Below are 26,006 nucleotides of genomic sequence, written 5' to 3'. Positions count from 1 at the left end.
CAACCATCTCAAGTTATGCCCTATTCAGATTATCGCTACCAGACATTTCCAGGCAACATTTTGATCAAACCTTTCTTAATATATTTTATCACTTGTTTGTTTGTGTTAGGACGCAGCAGAAGAACCCAAACCCCCCTGAACCCAGCAGTGTGTCCATGAAGAGTGATGGGTCAAAGAACCTCCCTGTGTCCTTTAACAGTGGACAACAGTCTGGTGCATCCAACTATGTGTCCACAAGCAGTGACGGGTCTGTTGGTCATTATACTGACCGTAAAGGTAGACAAAGTCCTTATGGAAGGTAAGGACTTAAACCTGAACTTGACTCTCCAAGTAGGAATCATGTCTCAGTCCAGACCTTCATAACCTGTGATTGGACCCAACTTTCTGTGTGTTTCTTCTAACCAGGGACGCAAATCAGTCAGAGAACATTCAGGATGCCATTACTACTGTACATAATTTTTTTTTACAAAAAAACAAACAAACATTGTTTGCTATTGTTGTTTAGAATCTCATTTACAGAAACTTTAAAGTTGATGTTTCCTCAGAGTTCAACAGAAGATCTCAGAGGTCCACAGTGATCAGTCTGACCAGCAGCATCAACCAGACTTTGGTGAGGATAAAGAGCAGAGGAGCAGCAGAGAGTAATTTCTGAAGATCACACAAAACTTCCTGAGGAGAATGAAGAAGGAGGAGCTTGCTGACTGTCTGCAGAGCAGTATCATATCATACTTATCAGATAGACATTTGGTTTCCATGACTAATTATGTCATAATTCCTAGTAATTGGCCTGGTCCGATGTTATTTGGAGTGGCTCAGGGGTCATGTCATAATTCTTAGGAATTGGCCTCGTGCTAATAAATATAATAGTCATTTTAAAAAAGTCATTATTTTTTTCGGAGCATCTTCTCACTGATTTTATTTCCTTCATGTTCTTTCAGGACATCACAGTGCAGTTTGCCAAAATAAACTCAAATCCAACCTGAAGAAGAAGTTCCAGTGTGTGTTTGAGGGGATCTCTAAAGCAGGAAACCCAACTCTTCTGAACCAGATCTACACAGAGCTCTATATCACAGAGGGAGGGACTGGAGAGGTCAATGATGAACATGAGGTCAGACAGATTGAAACAGCATCCAGGAGACCAGACAGACCAGAAACAACCATCAGACAAGAAGACATCTTTAAAGCCCCACCTGGAAGAGATGAACCAATCAGAACAGTGATGACAAATGGAGTGGCTGGCATTGGGAAAACTGTCTTAACACAGAAGTTCACTCTGGACTGGGCTGAAGACAAAGCCAACCAGGACATACACTTCACATTTCCCTTCACTTTCAGAGAGCTGAATGTGCTGAAAGAGAAAAAGTTCAGTTTGGTGGAACTTGTTCATCACTTCTTCTCTGAAACCAAAAAAGCAGGAATCTGCGGGTTTGATGAGTTCCAGGTCGTCTTCATCTTTGACGGTCTGGACGAGTGTCGACTTCCTCTGGACTTCTACAACACTGAGATCCTGACTGATGTGACAGAGTCCACCTCAGTCAACGTGCTGCTGACCAACCTCATCAGGGGGAAACTGCTTCCCTCTGCTCGCCTCTGGATAACCACACGACCTGCAGCAGCCAATCAGATCCCTCCTGAGTGTGTTGACATGGTGACAGAGGTCAGAGGGTTCACTGACCCACAGAAGGAGGAGTACTTCAGGAAGAGGTTCAGAGATGTGGAGCAGTCCAGAGAGATCATCTCCCACATCAAGACATCACGAAGCCTCCACATCATGTGCCACATCCCAGTCTTCTGCTGGATCACTGCTACAGTTCTGGAGGAGCTGTTGAAGACCAGAGAGGGAGGAGAGCTGCCCAAGACCCTGACTGAGATGTACATCCATTTCCTGATGGTTCAGTCCAAACTGAAGAAGGTCAAGTATGATGGAGGAACTGAGACCGATCCACACTGGGGTCCAAAGAGCAGGAAGATGATTGAGTCTCTGGGAAAACTGGCTTTTGAGCAGCTGCAGAAAGGAAATCTGATCTTCTATGAATCAGACCTCAGAGAGTCTGATATTGATATCAGAGCAGCCTCGGTGTACTCAGGAGTGTTCACACAGATCTTTAGAGAGGAGAGCGGCCTGTACCAGGACAAGGTGTTCTGCTTCGTCCACCTGAGTGTTCAGGAGTTTCTGGCTGCTCTTCATGTTCATCTGACCTTCTTCAACTCTGGAGTCAATCTGCTGCCAGAAGTTTCCTGGAGGGCTAAAGTGAAAAGAAACACGAGTAAAACAACACTCTTCTACCAGAGAGCTGTGGACAAGGCCTTACAGAGTCAAAATGGACACCTGGACTTGTTCCTCCGCTTCCTCATGGGACTTTCACTGGAGACCAATCAGATTCTTCTACGAGGGCTAATGTCCCAAACATGGTCACAGTCTAATCAGAAAGCAGCCAAGTACATCACGGAGAAGATAAACAAACATCCGTCTCCAGAGAAAAGCATCAATCTGTTTCACTGTCTGAATGAACTGAATGATCATTCTCTAGTGGAGAAGGTACAACAGTCCCTGAAATCAAGACGTGAATACCCAGCTAAACCATCTCCTGCTCAATCGTCGGCTCTGGTCTTCATCTTACTGTCATCAGAAAAAGATCTGGACGTGTTTGACCTGAAGAAATACTGTCCTTCAGAGGAGGCTCTTCTGGTCCTGCTGCCAGTGGTCAAAGCCTCCAACAAAGCTTTGTACGTAGATGAAAATCTGTATGCTTAATATTTTATTTTTGACAAAACATTTTCTTGGTGTTAATTACTCTTCCTTCCCCAGACTGAGTGGCTGTAACCTCTCAGAAAGAAGTTGTGAAGCTCTGTCCTCAGTCCTCAGCTCCCAGTCCTCTAGTCTGAGAGACCTGGACCTGAGTAACAACAACCTGAAGGATTCAGGAGTGAAGCTGATTTCTGCAGGACTGAAGAGTCCACACTGTGAACTAGAAACTCTCAAGTAAGGATCAAGTTCAACATTCTGTGTTGTACTTATTGTGGCACTGCAGTGTGTCCTTCACTATCTGGATAGTAGTTATAATGTGCATCTAATGGCATCTGTTGCCTGGTTGTGATGGTGGATTTCGTTCATTTCACAAAAATTCTATGTTTATGTGTTCAGTCTGTCAGGTTGTCTGGTCACAGAGGAAGGCTGTTCTTCTCTGGCCTCAGCCCTGAGCTCCAACCCCTCCCATCTCAGAGAGCTGGACCTGAGCTACAATCATCCAGGAGACTCAGGGGTGAATCTGCTGTCTGCTGGATTGGCGGATCTAGACTGGAGACTGGACACTCTCAGGTATGGACAGATGGACAGAAGCTCTCTCTCTCTTTATGTCCAACAGCAGTTCATTAAGCTTGTTCAATGTTCATGTTTCCAGAAACCATCAGTGATAGTCTGACTATGTTACTTCCCGCAGGTCGGATCATGGTGGGAAACAGATGTTGAAACCTGGTTTCAAGAAATGTGTGTATAATTTTTAATTCATGTCAACAAAACAGTACAATCGTTCAGTTTTTTTGTTCACAAGAGGTGCAATTATATAATTTTTAGATAAATTATATTACAAACAATAAACCCATGTGTCAGATGTTAAACTGCAGCTGTGTTGTGTCTTGTCCTCTCTATCAGACGCCTGTGAACTGGAACTGGACATGATCACAGTGGACAAATTCCTCAAACTGTCTGACAACAACAGCACGGTGACGTATGTGACGGTGAAACAGCTATATCGTGATCATCCATACAGATTTGACTGCTGTCAACTGCTGCTTAGGAATAAACTGACAGATCGCTGTTACTGGGAAGTTGAGTGGAGAGGGCGGCTTGAGATCGGTGTCACTTACAGAGGAATCAGAAGAAAAGGAAACAACGCTGGCTGCTGGTTTGGAAGGAACAACCAGTCTTGGAGTCTGAGCTGCTCCAATGATGATGATTACTCTGCCTGGCACAACAAGAAAGAAACAGAAATCTCTGTCCCTCCCTCCTCTAACAGAGTAGCAGTGTATGTGGACTGTCCTGCTGGCACTCTGTCCTTCTACAGTGTCTCCCCTGACAAATGGATCCACCTCCACACCTTCAACACCACATTCACTGAACCTCTGTATCCTGGGTTCAGACTCTGCTCATTGGACTCCACAGTGTCACTTTGCAAGCTGTAGGAAGGGAGTCCACCTCCTGTGTCGGAAAACACGGCTCTGCCCCAAAGTGTTTTCCAGGAAGATAGTAGCCAAATGACGAATTGACATTTATCAACGTCATTGTATCGAGTATTATTTTCCCTCTTCAATCAATTTTTCACACAAATTGGTGAGCAGTTAGCTATTGTGAAGGGCTAGTACCAGTTAGTATGCCAGGTGCAGCAGTTCACCAACAAGCCCTGAACCAAAAACAATCCAACCACAACTATCATGCCCCGCAAGTTTTGCCGATAACATGCTCCACAGCAATGCTAACAGTCAGACAGCTTGCTACAGTAGCAATTTCTGAACAAATTCATAATATAAGTACAGTAACAGCAACTTAGCCAATGTTATCGTACCTTTGTAGCTAGTCAATAATCAGAGCAGATGTCTAACATGTAAATATCAAGGTATTACGCATTGAGGAGAAGAAAAGTCAGTTGTGTCCTTTTAGCAGCTGATAAGGCTCCACTTAATAAAGTAGTTTCTGTTCTAGATTTAGATTTGCAATGACACTGACAGAACCAGTGAAGATATTGATGGAGGTGAGCATACGTCAGTCCGACTGCCCAAAAGTCCGACGGCTCATTTCTCCGACTACCCATTCTACAGTGTTAAGGTTAGGTTTAGGGTAAGGTTAAGGGTTAGGGCTAGTCGGAGAAGTGGGAGGTCGGACTAATGGACGCAAAAATAAAGAAATCTATGGTCGGAGAAATGGGTAGTCGGACAGACGTCATGCGCCCATTGATGGAAGAGTAATGGTTCGGTGTCCTGTCTTCCTGTTTGCTCCCTGCTTGTGATTACCAGATATGTTTCACCTGTCCTGCATCACCTGTGACTTACCTTGTGTATTTAACCTCACTATGCCTGTGTTTTGTCCTGCGTTTCATTCCCTGACGGATCTTCTGAGTTCCTGCTAAATACCTGAGTTTTTTGAGAGTTAATAAATATATTTTGTTCCTCCACACCTCTTGTTTTGTTGTCTGCATTTGAGTCCAGACCTCTAGCTACCTATCCTGACAGGAACTGGTAATCACTTTGATGGAGCTGGTAATGCCACTGACGGAACCAGGAATAAACTTGCACTGATCTTTGCTGGAAGGCACCTTGATCTGTCGTCCCTGTGTTCAGGTCTCGTCTCATCTTTCTGTCAGAAGCCTGTTCAGTTGAATACATATTTTTCAGTGGAGAAAATTCTTTGCTGTCTTGGCTCACATGTGGGTGGTGCCTGTGTGTTTATGTGTTTAACCCTTTCGCGAGCTACTGGAAAAGGGGCTGCGAGCAACTGGTAGCTCGCGAGCGGCGTGTTGGAGACCCCTGCCATAATTGGCAATAAACCACCGCACAATTAATTTAAATACACATTTTGTACCAATGCATTGGATTTTCAGAGGTAATGTGTGCACATAGTGTTTAAATGGGCTTTTACTTTGGTAGCAATAATATGTCTCTGATGCTGCCCTCTTGGGGTGACCTTGATCAACACACTGGATTTGAAGATTTTCTTTTGGGCCCAACAGGTGTGATGTCAGGTCAGAGATGTTATAAGAAGTTTATTTGAATGCAGTAGTGGTGACTACACACTGGACTGTGTTGCCATCAGATCATTACATTAGTCCATGTTACTCTGAATTTACAACCTTCATCAAACTGAGTTTTATGAGTCTATATCAAACGTCCTCCTTTAGCTGTCAAGAAATTTGATCTTTGAGCCTTGAGGCCACTATTATAGTTAAAACATTAGTTAAAACCACTATTATAGTTCAAACAGATGTGTAGCACTAGCTCATCAGATCTGAGTCTGGCTATCAGAGGTGTTACCAGGAATTAAGTCACACCCTCGTGGTATGAGTTTGTGTTGACATTCATCGTTCACATTCATCACATTCATCACACACACCGGGACTGATGAAGGAGGATGATCAGTTTCTATGTTACTCAGCAGGTGAGACACAAACCAGAGAAATCTGTGAGTTTATATTTACAGCAGAAATAAAATGAATAGCTGATGTTTCAGTGACTATTACAGAAATCATAGTATTGTACAATAGCAACTGTCTTTAGGGCTTTTGTTTGTTTGTTTGTTTGTTTTAGTGTGCTAACAAAAACTGCCTCTGAGTCTGGAAGTTTGTGTTTTGAGAGACCTGTACAGTCTGACAGCTCCAACACGATGTGGATGTGTATTTGATGTTGCAATTGGTCCCGTTGAGGCTTTTGGAGTGAAGGCAGCAAACAGCCAATAATTATCAATGTTGTGTTTATTAGTGGAGTTTTGCTGTCTGGTACTGAACAACTTTCATACCACACTGAGAGACAGTGGGTCAGGCAGTAAAATTCGCCAGCAGCTTTCTATTTTTTGTTGTTTTATCTCAGAAAACTCAAGAAGTGTAGCCTGTATAAAGAACTGTTGTTGTCAGACCAGGGACAAATTGTTGCACAACAGGTTTTACAGGAACTAGAAGCCTTCCAGTAATGCATCCAGTTTAAGCGTCAGTTGGGGTTTTCTTTACTGGAAGAATAAAAGGAAGTTCATTTCAGCACCTATAATTAATGAGATATGTTGTCTGAACCAGTTGTTCTTGTGACGTTTGGGGTTAATGCAGGTTAAAAAGAAAAACAAAAAACAAAAAACAGACATACTCAAACAAATATCAAGAAAATCCAAAGATCTTCATCATGTTGGATAATTAAAATACAACAGTTCAGGTAAGATGACACCTGAGTCACTGAATTCCTTCACCATGAACTCTTTAATAATGTGTAACGGATACTTTGCATTTGTCTCTTGTTTGTCTGGATCAGGATGCAGCAGCAGAAACCAGGCTACCATAGACCCAGCTCTGTGTCCATGCAGAGTGACTGGTCTACAGGTCACTATATTGACTTTAAAGGTGAACCACCTGCTGATGGAAGGTAAGACTTTGTTATTATCTGTTCGTCCTGAGAAGAGGAGTCATGTCTCTGTTCAGAGCTCCACAACCTGTTGAAGAACAATAAATCGTCCACCACCTGTACAACAGCCACATTACAACCAGATCACAACACAGAAAACAAAGAGTAAAGTTCACTAACCTGGAGTATTTTATTTTGCACAGTGATCTTAAGTCCAGTTCTTCTGACTGTGTAAAAACAAGTCCTCAAGAAGAAGTAATCATCAATATACTGTAATTCACTGAGCCAGAGCACAAAGTCTGCTGAAGAAAATAGATACATCAGTACTGACTTAAGTAAATAAATCATCTACCTCATCTACACCAGCACAATATTCCCAGTCTGTCTATCATTGAACATCCACATGTTCTATTGCAGCAATACTTCATTTTATGAGGGCATTTCAATTACATAGGTTGCCAGTTATGCCCTATTCAGATTATCGCTACCAGACATTTCCAGGCAACATTTTGATCAAACCTTTCTTAATATATTTTATCACTTGTTTGTTTGTGTTAGGACGCAGCAGAAGAACCCAAACCCCCCTGAACCCAGCAGTGTGTCCATGAAGAGTGATGGGTCAAAGTACCTCCCTGTGTCCTTTAACAGTGGACAACAGTCTGGTGCATCCAACTATGTGTCCACAAGCAGTGACGGGTCTGTGGGTCATTATACTGACCGTAAAGGTAGACAAAGTCCTTATGGAAGGTAAGGACTTAAACCTGAACTTGACTCTTCAAGTAGGAACCATGTCTCAGCCCACTGCTGATGTTTCCTCCTAACCAGGGACGCAAATCAGTCAGAGGACATTCAGAATGCCATTATTACATACTAGGTCTCATTTACAGAAACTTAAATGTTGATGTTTCCACAGAGTACAACAGAACATCCACAGTGATCAGTCTGACCAGCAGCATCAACCAGACTTGGACTCCAAACAGGGGAAGGTGTTTATTGGTGAGGATAAAGAGCAGAGGAGCAGCAGAGAGTCATTTCTGAAGATCACACAGAACTTCCTGAGGAGAATGAAGAAGGAGGAGCTTGCTGACTGTCTGCAGAGCAGTATCATATCATATTTATCATATAGACATTTGGTTTCCATTGGCCGGGTCCAATGTTATTTGGAGTGGCTCAGGGGTCAATACTTGGTCCCATTCTCTTTTCCCTTTACATGCTTCCCTTGAGCCGGATAATGAATTCACTTGGTTTTAATAACAGAGCTGAAGTAATGTAACTGAGCTGAAGTCTCCAAGTATTTTTTGGATTGATAAATTATTGAACTTTAGTTATATTTCTAAGATATAGAAATAACTATTCTCTTCTCACTGATTTTATTTTCTTCATGTTCTTTCAGGACATCACAGTGCAGTTTATCAGAATAAACTCAAATCCAACCTGAAGAAGAAGTTCCAGTGTGTGTTTGAGGGGATCTCTAAAGCAGGAAACCCAACTCTTCTGAATCAGATCTACACAGAGCTCTACATCACTGAGGGAGGGACTGGAGAGGTCAATGATGAACATGAGGTCAGACAGATTGAAGCAGCATCCAGGAGACCAGACAGACCAGAAAAAACCATCAGACATGTAGACATCTTTAAAGCCTCACCTGGAAGAGACCGACCAATCAGAACAGTGATGACAAATGGAGTGGCTGGCATTGGCAAAACTGTCTTAACACAGAAGTTCACTCTAGACTGGGCTGAAGACAAAACCAACAAGGAAATAGAGTTCATATTTCCCTTCACCTTCAGAGAGCTGAATGTGCTGAAAGAGAAAAAGTTCAGCTTGGTGGAACTTGTTCATCACTTCTTCAGTGAAACCAAAAAAGCAGGAATCTGCAGCTTTGATCAGTTCCAGGTTGTCTTCATCTTTGACGGTCTGGATGAGTGTCGACTTCCTCTGGACTTCCACAACACTGAGATCCTGACTGATGTGACAGAGTCCACCTCGGTCAAAGTGCTGCTGACAAACCTCATCAGGGGGAAACTGCTTCCCTCTGCTCGCCTCTGGATAACCACACGACCTGCAGCAGCCAATCAGATCCCTCCTAAATGTGTTGACATGGTGACGGAGGTCAGAGGGTTCACTGACCCACAGAAGGAGGAGTACTTCAGGAAGAGGTTCAGAGATGAGGAGCAGTCCAGAGAGATCATCTCCCACATCAAGACATCACGAAGCCTCCACATCATGTGCCACATTCCAGTCTTCTGCTGGATCACTGCTACAGTTCTGGAGGAGGTGTTGAAGACCAGAGAGGGAGGAGAGCTGCCCAAGACCCTGACTGAGATGTACATCCACTTCCTGGTGGGTCAGTTCAAACTCAAGAAGGTCAAGTATGATGGCGGAGCTGAAACAGATCCACACTGGAGTAAAAAGAACAGGAAGATGATCAAGTCTTTGGGAAAACTGGCTTTTGAGCAGCTGCAGAAAGGAAATCTGATCTTCTATGAATCAGACCTGACAGAGTGTGGCATCGATATCAGAGCAGCCTCAGTGTACTCAGGAGTGTTCACACAGATCTTTAGAGAGGAGAGAGGTCTGTACCAGGACAAGGTGTTCTGCTTCGTCCATCTAAGTGTTCAGGAGTTTCTGGCTGCTCTTCATGTTCATCTGACCTTCATCAACTCTGGAGTCGATCTGCTGTCAGGACAACAAACATCCTTCAGGTCTCTTGCATTTAGAGATGACCCAAAAGATCTCTACCAGAGCGCTGTGGACAAGGCCTTACAGAGTCCAAATGGACACCTGGACTTGTTCTTGCGCTTCCTCCTTGGACTTTCACTGCGAACCAATCAGACTCTTCTACAAGGCCCAATGACCCAGACAGGATATTGGTCACAGTCTAATCAGAAAACAGTCCAGTACATCAAGAAGAAGATCAGCAAGAATCTGTCTCCAGAGAAAAGCATCAATCTCTTCCACTGTCTGAATGAACTGAATGATCGCTATCTAGTGGAGGAGATCCAACAGTCCCTGAGATCAGGAAGTCTCTCTACAAAGAAACTGTCTCCTGCTCAGTGGTCAGCTCTCGTCTTCATCTTACTGTCATCAGAAAAAGATCTGGACATGTTTGACCTGAAGAAATACTCTGGTTCAGAGGAGGCTCTTCTGAGGCTGCTGCCAGTGGTCAAAGCTTCAAAGAAAGCTCTGTATGTAGATGCAAAACTGGTAATGTGTTATTATGCCCAATATTTTTCTTTTGACAAAACATTTTGTTGGTGTTAATTACTCTTCATTCCCCAGGCTGAGTGGCTGTAACCTCTCAGAGAGAAGCTGTGAAGCTCTGTCCTCAGTCCTCAGCTCCCAGTCCTCTAGTCTGAGAGAACTGGACCTGAGTAACAACAACCTGAAGGACTCAGGAGTGAAGCTGTTGTCTGTTGGACTGAAGAGTCCACACTGTAAACTGGAATATCTCAAGTAAGAATCAAGTTATTTGTTACACAGACAACCACTTTAAATGTACATGCTAATGGTCGTGTTGCCAGCATGTTACTGTGGAATTGGACAGTCTACTTGTCTTGAGTATCTCAGTAGTAGTTGTAATGCACCTGCTATGGCCCCATGTGTTGCCTGACTATGTGGGTGATGGCTTCAGTTACCTGCTACGGCAATGTAGTTAACTGTGTGTGTGTGTGTGTGTGTGTGTGTGTGTGTGTGTGTGTGTGTGTGTGTGTGTGTGTGTGTGTGTGTGTGTGTGTGTGTGTGTGTGTGTGTGTGTGTGTGTGTGTGTGTGTGTGTGTGTGTGTTCAGTCTGTCACGTTGTCTGGTCACAGAGGAAGGCTGTTCTTCTCTGGCCTCAGCTCTGAGCTCCAACCCCTCCCATCTCAGAGAGCTGGACCTGAGCTACAATCATCCAGGAGACTTAGGAGTGAATCTGCTGTCTGCTGGAGTGGAGGATCCACATTGGAGACTGGACACTCTCAGGTATGGACAAAATAAATACTAAACTAGACAAATACTGTATATAATGTTCACACTAAGTAGAACATACTGACAACATTACTGGGAACATCACAAGGCTTGTTAGATGTTCATTTCCAGAAACCATCAGTGCTAGTCTATTTTTCTTCCCCCAGGTTGGATCATGGCAAGGAACAGATGTTGAAACCGGACATTTTCTGGACATTTGAATATTGTGATAACTTTGTCCTAATATAACACTGTTAATATATCCATAACAGATACGGAACACAGAGCCAACTTGCAACTGTCTGCACTTCTTTATTGCAGTTCTCAGACTACTCAAAACCAGTAAACATCCGGGTATTGCTGCATTACCAAATGACCACTAGATGGCGGTGGTTAAACACAAACTGTGTAACATATAGCAGCTAAGCAGTTATAGTATCAATCAGTGTTGTGCTAGTTACTGAAAAATAGTAACTAGTTACAGTTACTAGTTACTTCATAAAAAAGTAACTCAGTTAGTAACTCAGTTACTTAAACCAAAAAGTAATGCGTTACTGAGAAAGTAACTTTTTCGTTACTTTAAAAGGTTTTTTTTCCCAATGCTCCCATTAAATAAAGGTTGATTGAATTCCCCTCTAGCCTCATTTCAGTTCTGTAGCCTACTGATGCTGATGAAGAAACACGTGTTTTTATCTTCTTTTTACAGTCTATGGTTTTTATCTGTAAACTTTTACCATCATCATCATGCTGCATTGCTGCATGATGTCAGCAGTTACGTTTAAGACTGTTTTCATTGACGGAAGTAAATTCACTCCAGCGGTATTTTTTTATCGATCGATCAGCTGTGTTTACCCAGAGCGATCAGCTGTGTTTACCGTTTCAGGCGTCATAATTCGAGTCCGTCTGTCGGACTCTAACCGCTGCTGCTCGGGTGGAGTGGGTGCTGGTGTGTGCGCGCTGTGACTCAAGCTGTGTCCCAGTTCAGGGGCTGCAGCCTGAACTGAGACACGGCTTCGGTCTCGGATGCTGCGTTAGCAAAGTTACCTTAGCTCGCCGTCATGCCCTGCCCAGAGAATCGCTCTGACCTGCCCAGTCCTCTTCATGTAGCGTGTTTGATTACGTGTGGGACGCTAGAGGGCGGCCACCAACTAGTGCTTAGTGTCTGTGCTCTGTCTTTCTTTCAATTCAATGAAACTTGCTGAAATGTTATAGGAATTGTGTGTGCCGCTGTAAAACCTCACCCAAAGGAACGGAAAGGAACGGAGTAACGCAGCGTTTGGTAACGGGAACGGAGTTACTGATTTTAAAAAAACAACGCGTTACGTTATTAGTTACTGAAAAAAGTAACGGCGTTACGTAACGGCGTTACTAATAACGCGTTACTACCCAACACTGGTATCAATATACTACAAATATTATTTTTTATTATGTCAACAAAACTATACAGATTTTATGCTGATTAAACAATAAAACCATTAAATGAGTCATATGATAAACAGTGTTTGTGTCTTGTTCCCTCCATCAGATGCTTTTGAACCTGAACTCGACATAAGCACAGTAAACAGGAACCTCAGGCTGACCAACAACAACAGGAAGGTGACATGTGTGGAAAAGGATCAGCTATATCGCGATCATCCAGACAGATTTGATGTCTGCTGTCAACTGCTGCTTAGGAGTAAACTGACAGATCGTTGTTACTGGGAAGTTGAGTGTAGAGGATGGGTTGAGATCGGTGTCACTTACAGAGGAATCAGAAGAAAGGGAGACAGTGCTGTCTGTCGGCTTGGAAGGAACGACCAGTCCTGGAGTCTGAAGTGCTCTGATGGGGGTTACTCTGCCTGGCACAACAACAGAGAATTAGACATCCCTGTCCCTCCCTCATCTAACAGAGTAGCAGTGTATGTGGACTGTCCTGCTGGCACTCTGTCCTTCTACAGTGTCTTTTGTGACAGACTGACCCACCTCCACACCTTCAACACCACATTCACTGAACCTCTGTATCCTGGGTTCAGAATCTGCTCATTGGACTCCTCAGTGTCACTCTGCAGGTTGTAGGAAGGAGGTCATGTAAACCTCATGTGTAGGAAACAATTACATTTTTCATGTTATTTGATGCTACAAATGATCATTTAATGCAATGATATTTTCTATAACATCATATAGAGATTTTGAATGTATACACAGGAATAATATGCACACATGCTGTATTATTGGTTATTTTTCTTTACTACTGTTTCTGTTGTATTATTTAATGTATCATGTGAAGAGTCTGACAGTTTTAGGAACACTAATTCTGAGCACTAATGTTACCCAGCTGTTGCCAGTAGGTGGCAGCAGCAACAAACTGACGATATTGATGTGAGCAGTGCTGCTGAAAATGTCTTCAAAACATCTTGCTATTGTTATCAATAAATCAACTGGACAACATGCATCACTTCTTTTGAGTTATCCCATTACACGGTTTGTTCTGTGAATGACTGCAGGAATGGTTGTGTGTCGTGTAGCGGACCAGAGGCATCACAGGAAAAGTTATAAAACATTTCCCTAATTAAATATTTTAATAGGCTGACTTTCTAGCCTATGAGTCCTATACTATTGATTGGTCCACACCCATCTTTTCATTTTGTCTTCATTTTGATTTCAGTTATAAACCTGGGAGCCAACATGTGCAGGTTGTACTGTCTGTTCTACTTTTCATGTCTGAATATAGCACTGTGGAGACCATTGTATGGTTAATGTTACTGCATGAAGTCACTGTATGGAAATCTACCTCCTTGTCTGTCCACTCTGTGAGCTAACTGGAGCTATTGCTAACTGCTAGCTTAGTCATCAGATCTCCACCTAGTTACAACCTGCATATCCTCAAAAACTCCACACACATATTTTAAATAAGGTGGACATACATTAACAATTTCAGAAACCATGGTAATTCAAACTCACCCTGTACATGACACCAAGTCACAACGAGTCTCGTCAGCCTTTGCGCATTAAAGATTAGTTTGAAAGCTCCGAGGCAGGTTGGTTTAGCACCAACGCTACCAAGACAGAAAAAGTGCGCTGGTGCCGTGATAATTTAAGCAGCCCTGTGTGAGAATCCTCAACGAAAAAAAAGCACCCTTGTCTTGTTTTTAAGAGAGGAGAAAGAAAAAGAAAGGCGCCAACTGTCATCACAGCTGCACCAAAATGGCCTCCGTGTTTTCCCTCCATCGCCCTGTTGCCATGGCTACTGTCAGACATTCCAATCACACTTCACACAGGCACAGCGGAGGAAAAGGCACTGAGTGACAACAAGGACTAAACAACAACGCCCAACAAAGCTGAGATTCTGCCAATTTGTGTAGCCTAGCTAAAATTAAACTGCCTCAAGTCATGACCCTGAAAGTCAGTAAATGCCAAAACTTGGTCAATTAGCTACCTTGGAGGAAGTAGACGGACAAATAAAGAAAACTCTGTGCTCTGGAGTGGATGGACGAGTTTTGATTTCGCCCTTATGTTTTTTTTTAGACACGCACTTATGGGAGCGTGACTTGTCCTCAGCTCACACTTACAGACACACAAGGACTGTCGAAGGAGAAGGAGCACCTAGCTACTTCACGTGAGTTGTTTCCTGACACATGAAGGTGGAAATTAGTGTCTGAAAGTTGACCTGGAGTGACTTCAGCAGGTGAGAATCTTACCTGAGAAATCTGTAAATGTCTGAACAGGATAATTGTGGGCACATTGTCTTGTGTCACTTTAAAACTGGACAGCAGAAATGATTCTAGATGCTGATTGACTGTTTTTAAAATGTGAAGGCTATTCTTACCAATTTCTGATGGAGTTAAAGTACAATGATTTGAGATTCAGTTGCATTTATGTTGGTGTTATAATCAATGGTGGTCTGACTGTGAGACGCAGTTGTTATTGAAAACACAGGGAGTAAAAGAACTGGTCAGACAACCTTGATCAATGTGACCTAAGTGTTCTTTGTCTTGTTGTTGATGCTAAAACAGAATCATCTAACCGTTAAAAAGACAGTCTTATCTCTACTAGAGACCTGTTCCCTCATAGACGAATCTGTTCAGTGAATCTGAAAGAAAGAAACCGGTTCAATTCAGATCATGGGGGAGATATAGAGAGTCAGACCAGGTCAGGCAGCTTGTCTGCTGACCATCCAGGTATCCTGAACAGTAATGAGACCTAAATTAGGTGTCATTGTATTGTATTGTGTCCTACTGAATTATTTTTAGCAATGTAGGTAGGATGCAGCAGCAAAGACCAGACTCTCCTGAACCCAGCGGTGTGTCCCTGAAGAGTGACCGGTCTATAGGTCACTATATTGACCTTAAAACTGGACAACTTGCTGATGGAAGGTTAGACTTTTAAAACTGAATTTTGTTCTTATCCGTCTGTCCTCATGAGAGGAATCATGTCTCAAATAGACACTTCAGTACTGACTTGAGAAAATTAAACCTCTCAGTTAACTCACATCATCATTCTACTATTAGGCCTACATTCATATTCTATTCTGTGTGGACATTTCAATTACATTTTTTGCTGGAGTCTGAAAATTTCAGGCAACATTTTTGATGAAAATTCAGTTTTTCCCAATATATTTTGTTACCTGTTTGTATCAGGATGCAGCAGCAAAGACCAGACTCTCCTGCACCTAGCGGTGTGTCCCTGAAGAGTGACCACTCTATAGGTCACTATATTGACTTTAAAGGTGGACCTGCTGATGGAAGGTAAGACTTTTAAAACTGAATTTTGTTCTTATCCGTCTGTCCTCATGAGAGGAATCATGTCTCAAATAGACACTTCAGTACTGACTTAGAAAATAAAATCTCTCAACTGACATCATCACTCTACTATTACATTCATATTCTATTCTATGTGGACATTTTAATTACATTCTTTGCTGGTGTCCAAAAATTTCAGGCAACATTTTGATCAAAATTAAGTTTTCCAAATTTATTTTGTCACCTGTTTGTATCAGGATGCAGCAGCAAAGACCAGACTCTCCTGAACCCAGCGGTGTGTCCTTGAAGAGTGACTGGTCTATAGGCCACTATATTGACTTTAAAGCTGGACAAACTGCTGATGGAAGGTAAGAATTAGAAATTCTCCACTCTGAAACCTAATTACATGACTCACTAAGGGATGTACCAGTTTTAATAACCGGTGGGTGAGTGAATGTTTGCCACAAGCCGACATATACCCGTCACCCCCAACTTTGGCGGTGTCAGCAAGATGGCAACATCACAGTGGTCAATGAGTTTCAAAATGGTTTCCTCAGAGTCCATAGTTACTTTATTAATCCCCATGCGGAAATGAATTTGTCTGTCAGCTCATCTATCATTTTCAGAAGAATTAAATGCTTGATGGCTGTCGGTACAAAGATCCTCTATATCTCTCCATACTGTAGCCGTCCACCACTGCCACTTTCTTGGTGCATCAAGATATAATGAAGTGGATGATCTGAGTTGATCAGTATGACCTCCACCATCTTCAGTGTAAATCTCTCCACCACATCCCCCAGCGAATCCATCAGGGAAATACGATTGAAGTCTCTAGAAATTATTAAAAGTGCCTCCAGATGTTTAGTCTGTATCCAAGCAAGTCTTCATCAATATCTCCAGCACATCACTCTTGGTGAGCAGAGAGTTGAGATTTCCCATGATAACTGACAACAGAAGATGTTCAGAACATCTCCACTTCCAAGCCTTCACCTTTGCACCAACAGCACGCCAACTATGAAAGCACCTCTGGAACAGGATGGCATCCTCCAGACTTGCTCCATTTTCAATGAAAGAAGCTCCTCTCCTGAAGAATCTCCTCTCCCCACAGAAGTATCTATCAGTAGTTAATAAAATACGACAAATTGTGAAATGATATGCAACTGTAAGGAAAAGTAACTTCAAGTTACTGACACATGTGGAAGAAAAGCTCCATAGTTGGGTTAGTGCTCTGGTCAGGATGCCGTTTAGAAGATCCTTCGTACCTTCAGCCATCAGGCTTTTTAATTCTTCTGCAAATGGTAGATGAGCTACCAAACAAATGAATTTCCCTTTGGGGATTACAGTTTTTCTCGATTGTTACACACATTTTCTGAAAGCATGCCTCATACTCTCAGAACTCTACACACAAATCCAAAAAAACACACACAATGGGCAAAACCCCTAACTTCTCCTGCAAAATGAAACTTTACATTCAAAACAATGTTATTTATTCTCAAAATGCTATTTTAGTCTCAAATGACACACAAAAAACAATATTATGTGACTAGACATTTATAAGAACCAGTTGAACACTGATGTGCTCAGTGTAAAACACTAGGATGAATGGAAAACACTTCTACTCCATTCATCATAATGACTTAGGTTTTTTTTTTACTGCAACTACAGACAGTACATATATACTGTGAATGTGTTGTAAAATTTTAGAAGATTGTTTTGATACTCTGAACACTCAAATACACGGTAACAAATGAAATACAGTAAGACAAGACCGAGGTGGTCGTGTGACGATGCAGCCGTGCTGATCTGACCACAAAAGAAAAAAAAAAAAAGAGTCGGTCGGGGTCAACTGGTTTACGGCCGAACAATTGTGAAAGACTGAACACATAATTTTGACAAGATGAGACTACTGTAACATGTGGCTCACCTAGTAGAGCTGCACTCTTTGTAGTCAAAGACTTTGTTCTAGTCTAGGTTTGAATCCTTTCATCGACATGCAATTTTGGTGATCAATGCATTTTCTTTTCTCATCATCATTATGATCACTGCTATATATATATCGGTGTGTGTGTTTGTGTTGTGTGGCCTCTCTCCTGTTTGGTTTCTCTCTTTTTGGTGTCAGTCCATCACTGCCTGTTATGCTGCCCTTTTTTGCTAAAGCTCTGACTGCTAATTGTAAAACTGTGTGACAGGTGTTTACCCATGTGATGAGTCAGTGTGCATAGTAGGGAAACTAACTTTAGAATATTGAATAACAGTGTGTTACTCGTGAAAACAAGAGATTTTCTTCATGAAAATTGTGCCAAATGCAGAGAATTGTGTGTAGTGTTTTGAAAAAAGTGTATTATAGAACTGCAAATTGAGTGTAAAGCAGGAATTGTGCTTGTAGTTTAGCAGACGTGGTTCAGGGGGTTGGTGCATGAGTTAGATGTTGAGGCCATTGTGCCTCAAGAACCAGAAATTGTGTGTAAACAATCGAGAAAAACTGTAATAAAGTAATTCTTATCTTTATTTTATCTTATCTTATTACCAAACAAGATAAGTTTATATGTTTTTTCCTCCTTCAGCACCAGAGCTCAGAGGTCCACAGTCTTGAATTTCCCTGGGATGAATAAAGTATTTTTCAATCCTTTTTTTATTCTACAGTCAGCAGTCTGCCCAGCTCCATCAACCAGACCTGGACTCCATATTTACGGTCTGTACATGTATAGACTATAAATATGTTACTGTTTAGATCAACCACATAATAAATATTAATTGCCAAAATATAATTCAGGTAGTGTATATGTCTTCATGCTGCTCTGCTCATGAATCGCATGTTGTGTTATACTTGTAAATGAAATGTGCAGTTTATCATCTGTTGTCTGTTAACAGCTGCTGGAGGAGAACATTGTCACTTTTGTGAAGAACGAGCTGAAGAGAGTCCAGAAGGTCCTTAGACCAGATTACCCAGAATGCTTAGAGAAACAAAGGGATCATGATGATGTGTTGAATGGTGAGGATGAAGAGCAGAGGAGCAGCAGAGAGGCATTTCTGAAGATCACAGTGAACTTCCTGAGGAGAATGAAGCAGGAGGAGCTGGCTGACTGTCTGCAGAGCAGTAAGAGGATTTCTATGATGCTAACAGGAAATGGAGCATAAGTAGTCAAAGTATTTTTGAAATTAATTTTTGGAAAAAATAAACAACATACTATTAAGGCTAAAAAATAATGTTAGGCTCTCTTATTTCTTATTTTCTGAAGGATTTCCTTTGTGTTTATTCAGGAAACCATGCTGCAGTTTCTCAAAATAAACTCAAATCCAACCTGAAGAAGAAGTTCCAGTGTGTGTTTGAGGGGATCTCTAAAGCGGGAAACCCAACTCTTCTGAATCAGATCTACACAGAGCTCTACATCACAGAGGGAGGGACTGGAGAGGTTAATGATGAACATGAGGTCAGACAGATTGAAACAGCATCCAGGAGACCAGACAGACCAGAAACAACCATCAGACAAGAAGACATCTTTAAAGCCCCACCTGGAGGAGATGAACCAATCAGAACAGTGATGACAAAGGGAGTGGCTGGCATTGGGAAAACTGTCTTAACACAGAAGTTCACTCTAGACTGGGCTGAAGACAAAGCCAACCAGGACATACTCTTCACATTTCCCTTCACCTTCAGAGAGCTGAATGTGCTGAAAGAGAAAAAGTTCAGCTTGGTGGAACTTGTTCATCACTTCTTCATTGAAACTAAACAAGCAGGAATCTGCAAGTTTGATCAGTTCCAGGTCGTCTTCATCTTTGACGGTCTGGGCGAGTGTCGACTTCCTCTGGACTTCCACAACACTGAGATCCTGACTGATGTGACAGAGTCCACCTCAGTCAACGTGCTGCTGACAAACCTCATCAGGGGGAAACTGCTTCCCTCTGCTCGCCTCTGGATAACCACACGGCCCGCAGCAGCCAATCAGATCCCTCCTGGGTGTGTTGACATGGTGACAGAGGTCAGAGGGTTCACTGACCCACAGAAGGAGGAGTACTTCAGGAAGAGGTTCAGAGATGAGCAGCAGGCCAGAGAGATCATCTCCCATATCAAGACATCACGAAGCCTCCACATCATGTGCTACATCCCAGTCTTCTGCTGGATCACTGCTACAGTTCTGGAGGAGCTGTTGAAGACCAGGGAGGGGGGAGAGCTGCCCAAGACCCTGACTGAGATGTACATCCACTTCCTGGTGGTTCAGTCCAAAGTGAAGAAGATCAAGTATGATGGAGGAACTGAGACAGATCCACACTGGAGTCCAGAGAGCAGGAAGATGATTGAGTCTCTGGGAAAACTGGCTTTTGAGCAGCTGCAGAGAGGAAACCTGATCTTCTATGAATCAGACCTGACAGAGTGTGGCATCGATATCAAAGCAGCCTCAGTGTACTCAGGAGTGTTCACACAGATCTTTAGAGAGGAGAGTGGCCTGTACCAGGACAAGGTGTTCTGCTTCGTCCATCTGAGTGTTCAGGAGTTTCTGGCTGCTCTTCATGTTCATCTGACCTTCATCAACTTTGAAGTCAATCTGCTGTCAGAAGCGTCCTGGAAGCCTAAAGTGAAAAAAAACCTATGTAAAACAACATATTTCTATGAGAATGCTGTGGACGAGGTCTTACAGCATCCAAACGGACACCTGGACTTGTTCCTCCGCTTCCTCGTGGGACTCTCACTGGAGACCAATCAGACTCTTCTACAAGGCCTAATGTCACAGACAGAATGTACTTCACAGACCAATCAGACTTTTCTACAAGGGCTAATGTCACAGATAGGGTATTTATCACAGTATGAGATAACAGTCCAGTACATCAAGAAGAAAATCAGTGAGAATCTGTCTCCAGAGAAAAGCATCAATCTGTTCCACTGTCTGAATGAACTGAATGATCGTTCTCTAGTGGAGGAGATCCAACAATCCTTGAGATCAGGACGTCTCTCCACAGATAAACTGTCTCCTGCTCAATGGTCAGCTCTGGTCTTCATCTTACTGTCATCAGAAAAAGATCTGGACGTGTTTGACCTGAAGAAATACTCTGCTTCAGAGGAGGCTCTTCTGAGGCTGCTGCCAGTGGTCAAAGCCTCCAACAAAGCTCTGTATGTAGATACAAAACTGATTAGGTATGCTTAATGTTTTATTTTTGACAAAACATTTTGTTGGTGCTAATTATTCTTCCGTCCCCAGACTGAGTGGCTGTAACCTCTCAAAAAGAAGTTGTGAAGCTCTATCCTCAGTCCTCAGCTCCCAGTCCTCTAGTCTGAGAGAACTGGACCTGAGTAACAACGACCTGAAGGATTCAGGAGTGAAGCTGATTTCTGCAGGACTGAAGAGTCCACACTGTGAACTAGAAACTCTCAAGTAAGGATCAAGTTATTTGCTACAAAGGCAACAACATTCAGTGTTGTACATGTAATGGTGGCACTGCAGTGTGTCCTTCAGTATCTGGATAGTAGTTGTAATGTGCATCTAATGGCCCCATCCATACACCGCGGAACCGGGGGGGCCAGGGGGGCCATGGCCCGGGTAACTTTTGTGCTCTGATTATTTTATGAATAGCCTAAAAGCTGTAGTAAAAAAGTTGTATCTGTGTTTTTAAGAGCCAAGTCACCACCACCACACACCTTCACTGCTGCCGATAAAAAAAATTGTCACAGAGTGCTGCATTTTGATTTGAATTCGTGAGTCTATCAAGTGCATTGTTTATCAGTACGGCATGCGTGAGTGTTCTCGGTGCTTTCTTTTTTGTCTCGGCGCTCAGAGCGCTCAGAGTTTAAATATGTTCAACTTTTGGAACAGCGGCTTGGACGTGAGGCGGCTCGTTTCGGCAGCGTTCAGAGAGAGAGAGAGAGAGAGACCGCTCCATGGACACGGCCATTGGTCACAGCGCTCAGAGCAGTGGGGGCCGTGTCCACCGGACACCGGACTCTATGAAAAATATGCGTACCAGGCACACGTCTCACATTGATGGTGAGTCACACCCCCTCCTCTCTCCAGTGGTGAATCTGTGTCCACTCTGTTCCCACTCCGGTGCGTTTGATGTATAACAACACACTGCAGTGACACGGTGGAAACTCTCTGATTGTTCGTAACAGAGTCAGAACGGAGCGGAGACCGCCGTGGATATTCATTTGAGCGGGTGCCTGCGTGCTGCGCGCATGTAGACCTTTCTCTCTTCCTCTCACATTGCGGATTATTGTGTGCGTGTGTGTATATGTAGGCTACAGAGGCACCTGTGCATAAATACTGTAATACTGTCCCGTCTAAATAAACAGGACATTTACATTTAGGCTATGCAGTGTCATTTTGAATAAAACCCTGTCCCATATAGACGCGTGTCTCTCTAGACGGGTCCGCTCGGCACACACACACACACACCTTCCAAAAAAAAAAAGAAAAAAAAGAACTATTGGCAGAAGTCCGAGCCATGAGAACCGTCATCTTACCTCTCATATGGATAATCAGCGTGATGATCCAACGGATTTGATCTGTCCCGGAAAATCCGTTGTTGTGATAGACTCATGTGTTTTCATAATGTATAAAACTGGATACAATCACCACAACTCTGTCCGGAGCTTCGCTACTTTTATTTCCGTATCCTTGTGTGGCAAGGTGAAGAGGGCCCGGGCGGGGATTGAACCCACACCTCCCGGGTAAGAGTCACACGCGCTTGCCAGTCACCCAAAGGGACATCCCCTTGGCCAAGTAGCCAGGGCACATGATCAATTGGAGGCATAGTGACAGGAACCTCAACTGTCACACTTGGTAACAGTAACCCCCGGTACAAGGATTTCAAAATAAGGGCACACTGACCACTGACCCCCCCCCCGCCCCGGTTGACTTGAAATTACAGTATGGCCCCCCCTCGTCCAGATGCGTTCCGCGGTCCATGGCCCCATCTGTTGCCTGGTTATGTAGGTGATGATGGCTTTCATTTATTTCACAAAAAACTGTGTTTATGTGTCCAGTCTGTCAGGTTGTCTGGTCACAGAGGAAGGCTGTTTTTCTCTGGCCTCAGCTCTGAGCTCCAACCCCTCCCATCTGAGAGAGCTGGACCTGAGCTACAATCATCCAGGAGACTCAGGAGTGAAGCCGCTGTCTGCTGGAGTGGAGGATCCACACTGGAGACTGGACGCTCTCAGGTATGGACAGATGGACAGAAGCGCTCTCACAGTTTTTACATTGGGAAACTTCATATCCAACAACAGTTCATGAGGCTTGTTACATTTTCATGTTTCCAGAAACCATCAGTCAGTGCTAATCTGATTATGTTACTTCCCGCAGGTCGGATTATGGTGGGAAACAGATGTTGAAACCTGGTTGGAAGAAATGTGAGTATTATTCATTCATGTCAAGAAAACTACACACAATATCTGTTATCACTTTGTTCATTGCTCTACTCACAAAAGATGTTGAAGTTTTTAGTTCAAGATTAAACAAACAAAATAAATAAAAACCATCAAATGAGTCATGAGATAAACTGTGTTGTGTCTTGTTCTCTTCATCAGATGCCGTTGAACTGGAACTGGACATGAACACAGTGAACAAAAACCTCAAACTGACCAACAAAATCAAGACAGTGACATGTGTGGAAAATGATCAGTTATATCCTGATCATCCAGACAGATTTGACTGCTGTCAGCTGCTATGTAGGAATAAACTGACCGATCGTTATCACTGGGAAGTTGAGTGGAGAGGATCGGTTGAGATCGGTGTCTCTTACAAAGGAATCAGAAGAAAAGGAAACAATGCTGACTCTTGGTTTGGAAAGAACGATCAGTCCTGGAGTCTGAGCTGCTCCAAAGATGATGGTTACTTTGCTTGGCAAAACGAAAGGGGAATACCAATCCCCTGTCCGCGCTCTTCTAACAGAGTAGCAGTGTATGTGGACTGTCCTACTGGCACTCTGTCCTTCTACAGTGTCTCCTCTAACAGAATGATCCACCTCCACACCTTCAACACCACATTTACTGAACCTCTGTACCCTGGGTTTGGAATCTGCTCATTGGACTCCTCAGTGTCACTCTGCAGGTTGTAGGGAGGAGGTCATGTGAACCTCATGTGTAGGTTTTTCATGTAATTTCATGATATAGTTTATTGCTACAAATTATCATTTAGTGCGATGTTGATTTCTATAATATTATCTACAGTGATTTTGAGTACATATGCAAGGATAATGTGCACACATGCTAATATCACATATCGAACACCTCCTGGTCATGGGACTGTGCAACAAAAATACAATCATTTTGTGTTCTGTGTGTCACTTCTGTTTTATTATTTAATGTATCGTTTGAAGAATATGATGGTTTTAGAATCATTGCTATGATCACAAACATTTGTTACTCAGCTGATAACTTAGGAAACTGTCAATGTTCTCTTTGACTTCACCAATGAAAAATAAAAGTTTCGAATAAGTTTGAAGATTTAAAATGATGATGTTATTGTTTTTAAATCAGTTGGACAACATGCATCACTTTTTTTTTAACATTTAACTTAACATTAACCAAACTGAGGTAAATTGTGATTCCATTACAAGATAGTGCATACTTAAATATTTTAATAGGTGAGCTGACTTTCTAGCCAATGAGTCCTATACTATTGAACCAGATCCATCTTTTCATTTAGTCCGCATTTTGATTTCAGTTACAAACCTGTACATTTTGATCAGTGTGTCTTTATAAACATATTAAATATAAACATCATGTAGCTTTAGTATAACACCAATAGATGGCGCCTTTCTTGTTTTGGTGAGTTCTACCTGGGGGGTTATTCCATAAAGCTCGCTTAGCTCAAAGTCTGGTTTAAATGGCTGAGTCTCGCTTATCTAAAGTTAAAGTTCGGTTCCATCAACGTGGCTAGGATAAGCTCCTCCTCAGTAACCATGGAAACATGGTTCTGGCTAGGCCTGACACTTTGAGCTTGGCTCCGACTTTCTGTTCCATCAACCTGAGCCTCAACTCTGTTCCATCAAAGTGGTTAACACGAATGCCAGCCTTGTAACCATGGTGACTTATGCTGCCGGTCAATTCTGGTCTGGAGCAGGATTAAGGTGAAGATTAACTCCATTCATGTTAAAAAAAATGTCCAAAAGACACACTCACCCTCATGTAATGATAAAATGATAAGATATAAATTAATGTAATTCTACAATTCACGAGCACCTCATCTCCTTGAATTGACATGCTGCAGAGCCAATGTGCAGGTTGTACTGTTTTGTTCTTCTTTTCATGTCTGAATATAGTAGCACTGTGGACACCTGCCATTTAATGTCGATGTTACTGCATGAAGTCACTGTATGGAAATCTACCTCCTTGTCTGTCCACTCTGTGAGCTAACCGGAGCTATTGCTAACTGCAATTGCTGCTAGTCATCAAATCTCAACCTAGTTACAACCTGCAAATCCTCAAAAACCTCACAAACATATTTTTAAAAAGGTGGACATACATTAACAATTTCAGAAATCATGGTAATTCAAACTCACCATGTACACGCCAAGTCACAACGAGTCTTTATGCTCGTCAGCCTTTGAGCAATGACCAAGCAATGGACAAGTCTAAATTAAGATTAGTCTGAAAGCTCCAAGGCAGGTTTGTTTAGTAACAATGCAAGACAGAAAAAGCTGCTGCCAAGATAATTTAAGCAGCTCTGTGTGAGAATCCTCTAAAAAAGTGTCCTTGTCTTGTTTTTAAGAGAGGAGGAAGAAAAAGAAAGGCACCAACTGTCATCACAGCTGCACCAAAATGGCCTCCGTGTTTTCCCTCCATCGCCCTGTTGCCATGGCTACTGTCAGACATTCCAATCACACTTCGCACAGGCGCAGTGGGGAAAAGGGCACTGACAACAAGGACTAAACAACAACGCCCAACAAAGCTGAGATTCTGCCAATTTGTGTAGCCTAATTAAACTGCTTCAAGTCATGTAAGTAAATGCCAAACCTTGGTCAATTAGCTACCTTGAAGGAAGTAGAGGGACAAATAAAGAAAACTGTGTGCTCTGGAGTGGATGGACGAGTTTTGATTTCACCCTTATGTTTTTTTTAGACACGCACTTATGGGAGCGTGACTTGTCCTCAGCTCACACTCACAAACACACAAGGACTGCCGAAGGAGAAGGAGCACCTACAGAAGCTACTTCACCTGAGTTGTTTCCTGACACATGAAGGTGGAAATTAGTGCCTGAAAGTTGACCTGGAGTGAGTTCAGCAGGTGAGAATCTTACCTGAGAAATGTCTGAA

At 42.7% G+C, this 26,006-nt stretch overlaps 3 protein-coding genes across 3 annotated transcripts; all 3 read left to right on the top strand.

The window, feature by feature from the left end:
• Positions 1-637: 637 nt before the first annotated feature.
• Positions 638-23,287, top strand: LOC311007123 (protein NLRC3-like; the record flags this gene model as incomplete). The annotated part of the gene is made up of 9 exons (XM_084000211.1): positions 638-715; positions 939-2,727; positions 2,810-2,983; positions 3,146-3,319; positions 10,378-10,551; positions 10,885-11,058; positions 20,957-21,130; positions 22,738-22,911; positions 23,278-23,287. Exons 1-9 carry the CDS (start codon positions 679-681, stop codon positions 23,285-23,287), a joined length of 2,880 nt encoding a protein of 959 aa, XP_083856337.1. The 5' UTR covers positions 638-678.
• Positions 3,425-7,846, top strand: LOC311007031 (neoverrucotoxin subunit alpha-like; the record flags this gene model as incomplete). Its single annotated transcript, XM_084000113.1, has 4 exons — positions 3,425-3,440; positions 3,653-4,178; positions 7,006-7,116; positions 7,654-7,846. 4 exons carry the CDS (start codon positions 3,425-3,427, stop codon positions 7,844-7,846), a joined length of 846 nt encoding a protein of 281 aa, XP_083856239.1.
• Positions 8,160-10,399, top strand: LOC311007779 (protein NLRC3-like; the record flags this gene model as incomplete). The annotated part of the gene is made up of 2 exons (XM_084001099.1): positions 8,160-8,196; positions 8,489-10,399. 2 exons carry the CDS (start codon positions 8,160-8,162, stop codon positions 10,357-10,359), a joined length of 1,908 nt encoding a protein of 635 aa, XP_083857225.1. The 3' UTR covers positions 10,360-10,399.
• Positions 23,288-26,006: the final 2,719 nt, after the last annotated feature.

This window comes from Trachurus trachurus (assembly GCF_905171665.1).
Source record: "Trachurus trachurus genome assembly, chromosome: 24".
In the NCBI taxonomy this organism is placed as follows: Eukaryota; Metazoa; Chordata; class Actinopteri; order Carangiformes; family Carangidae; genus Trachurus; species Trachurus trachurus.
Note: the sequence above shows the minus strand (reverse complement) of the source record. Positions and strands in the feature narration are given on the sequence as shown.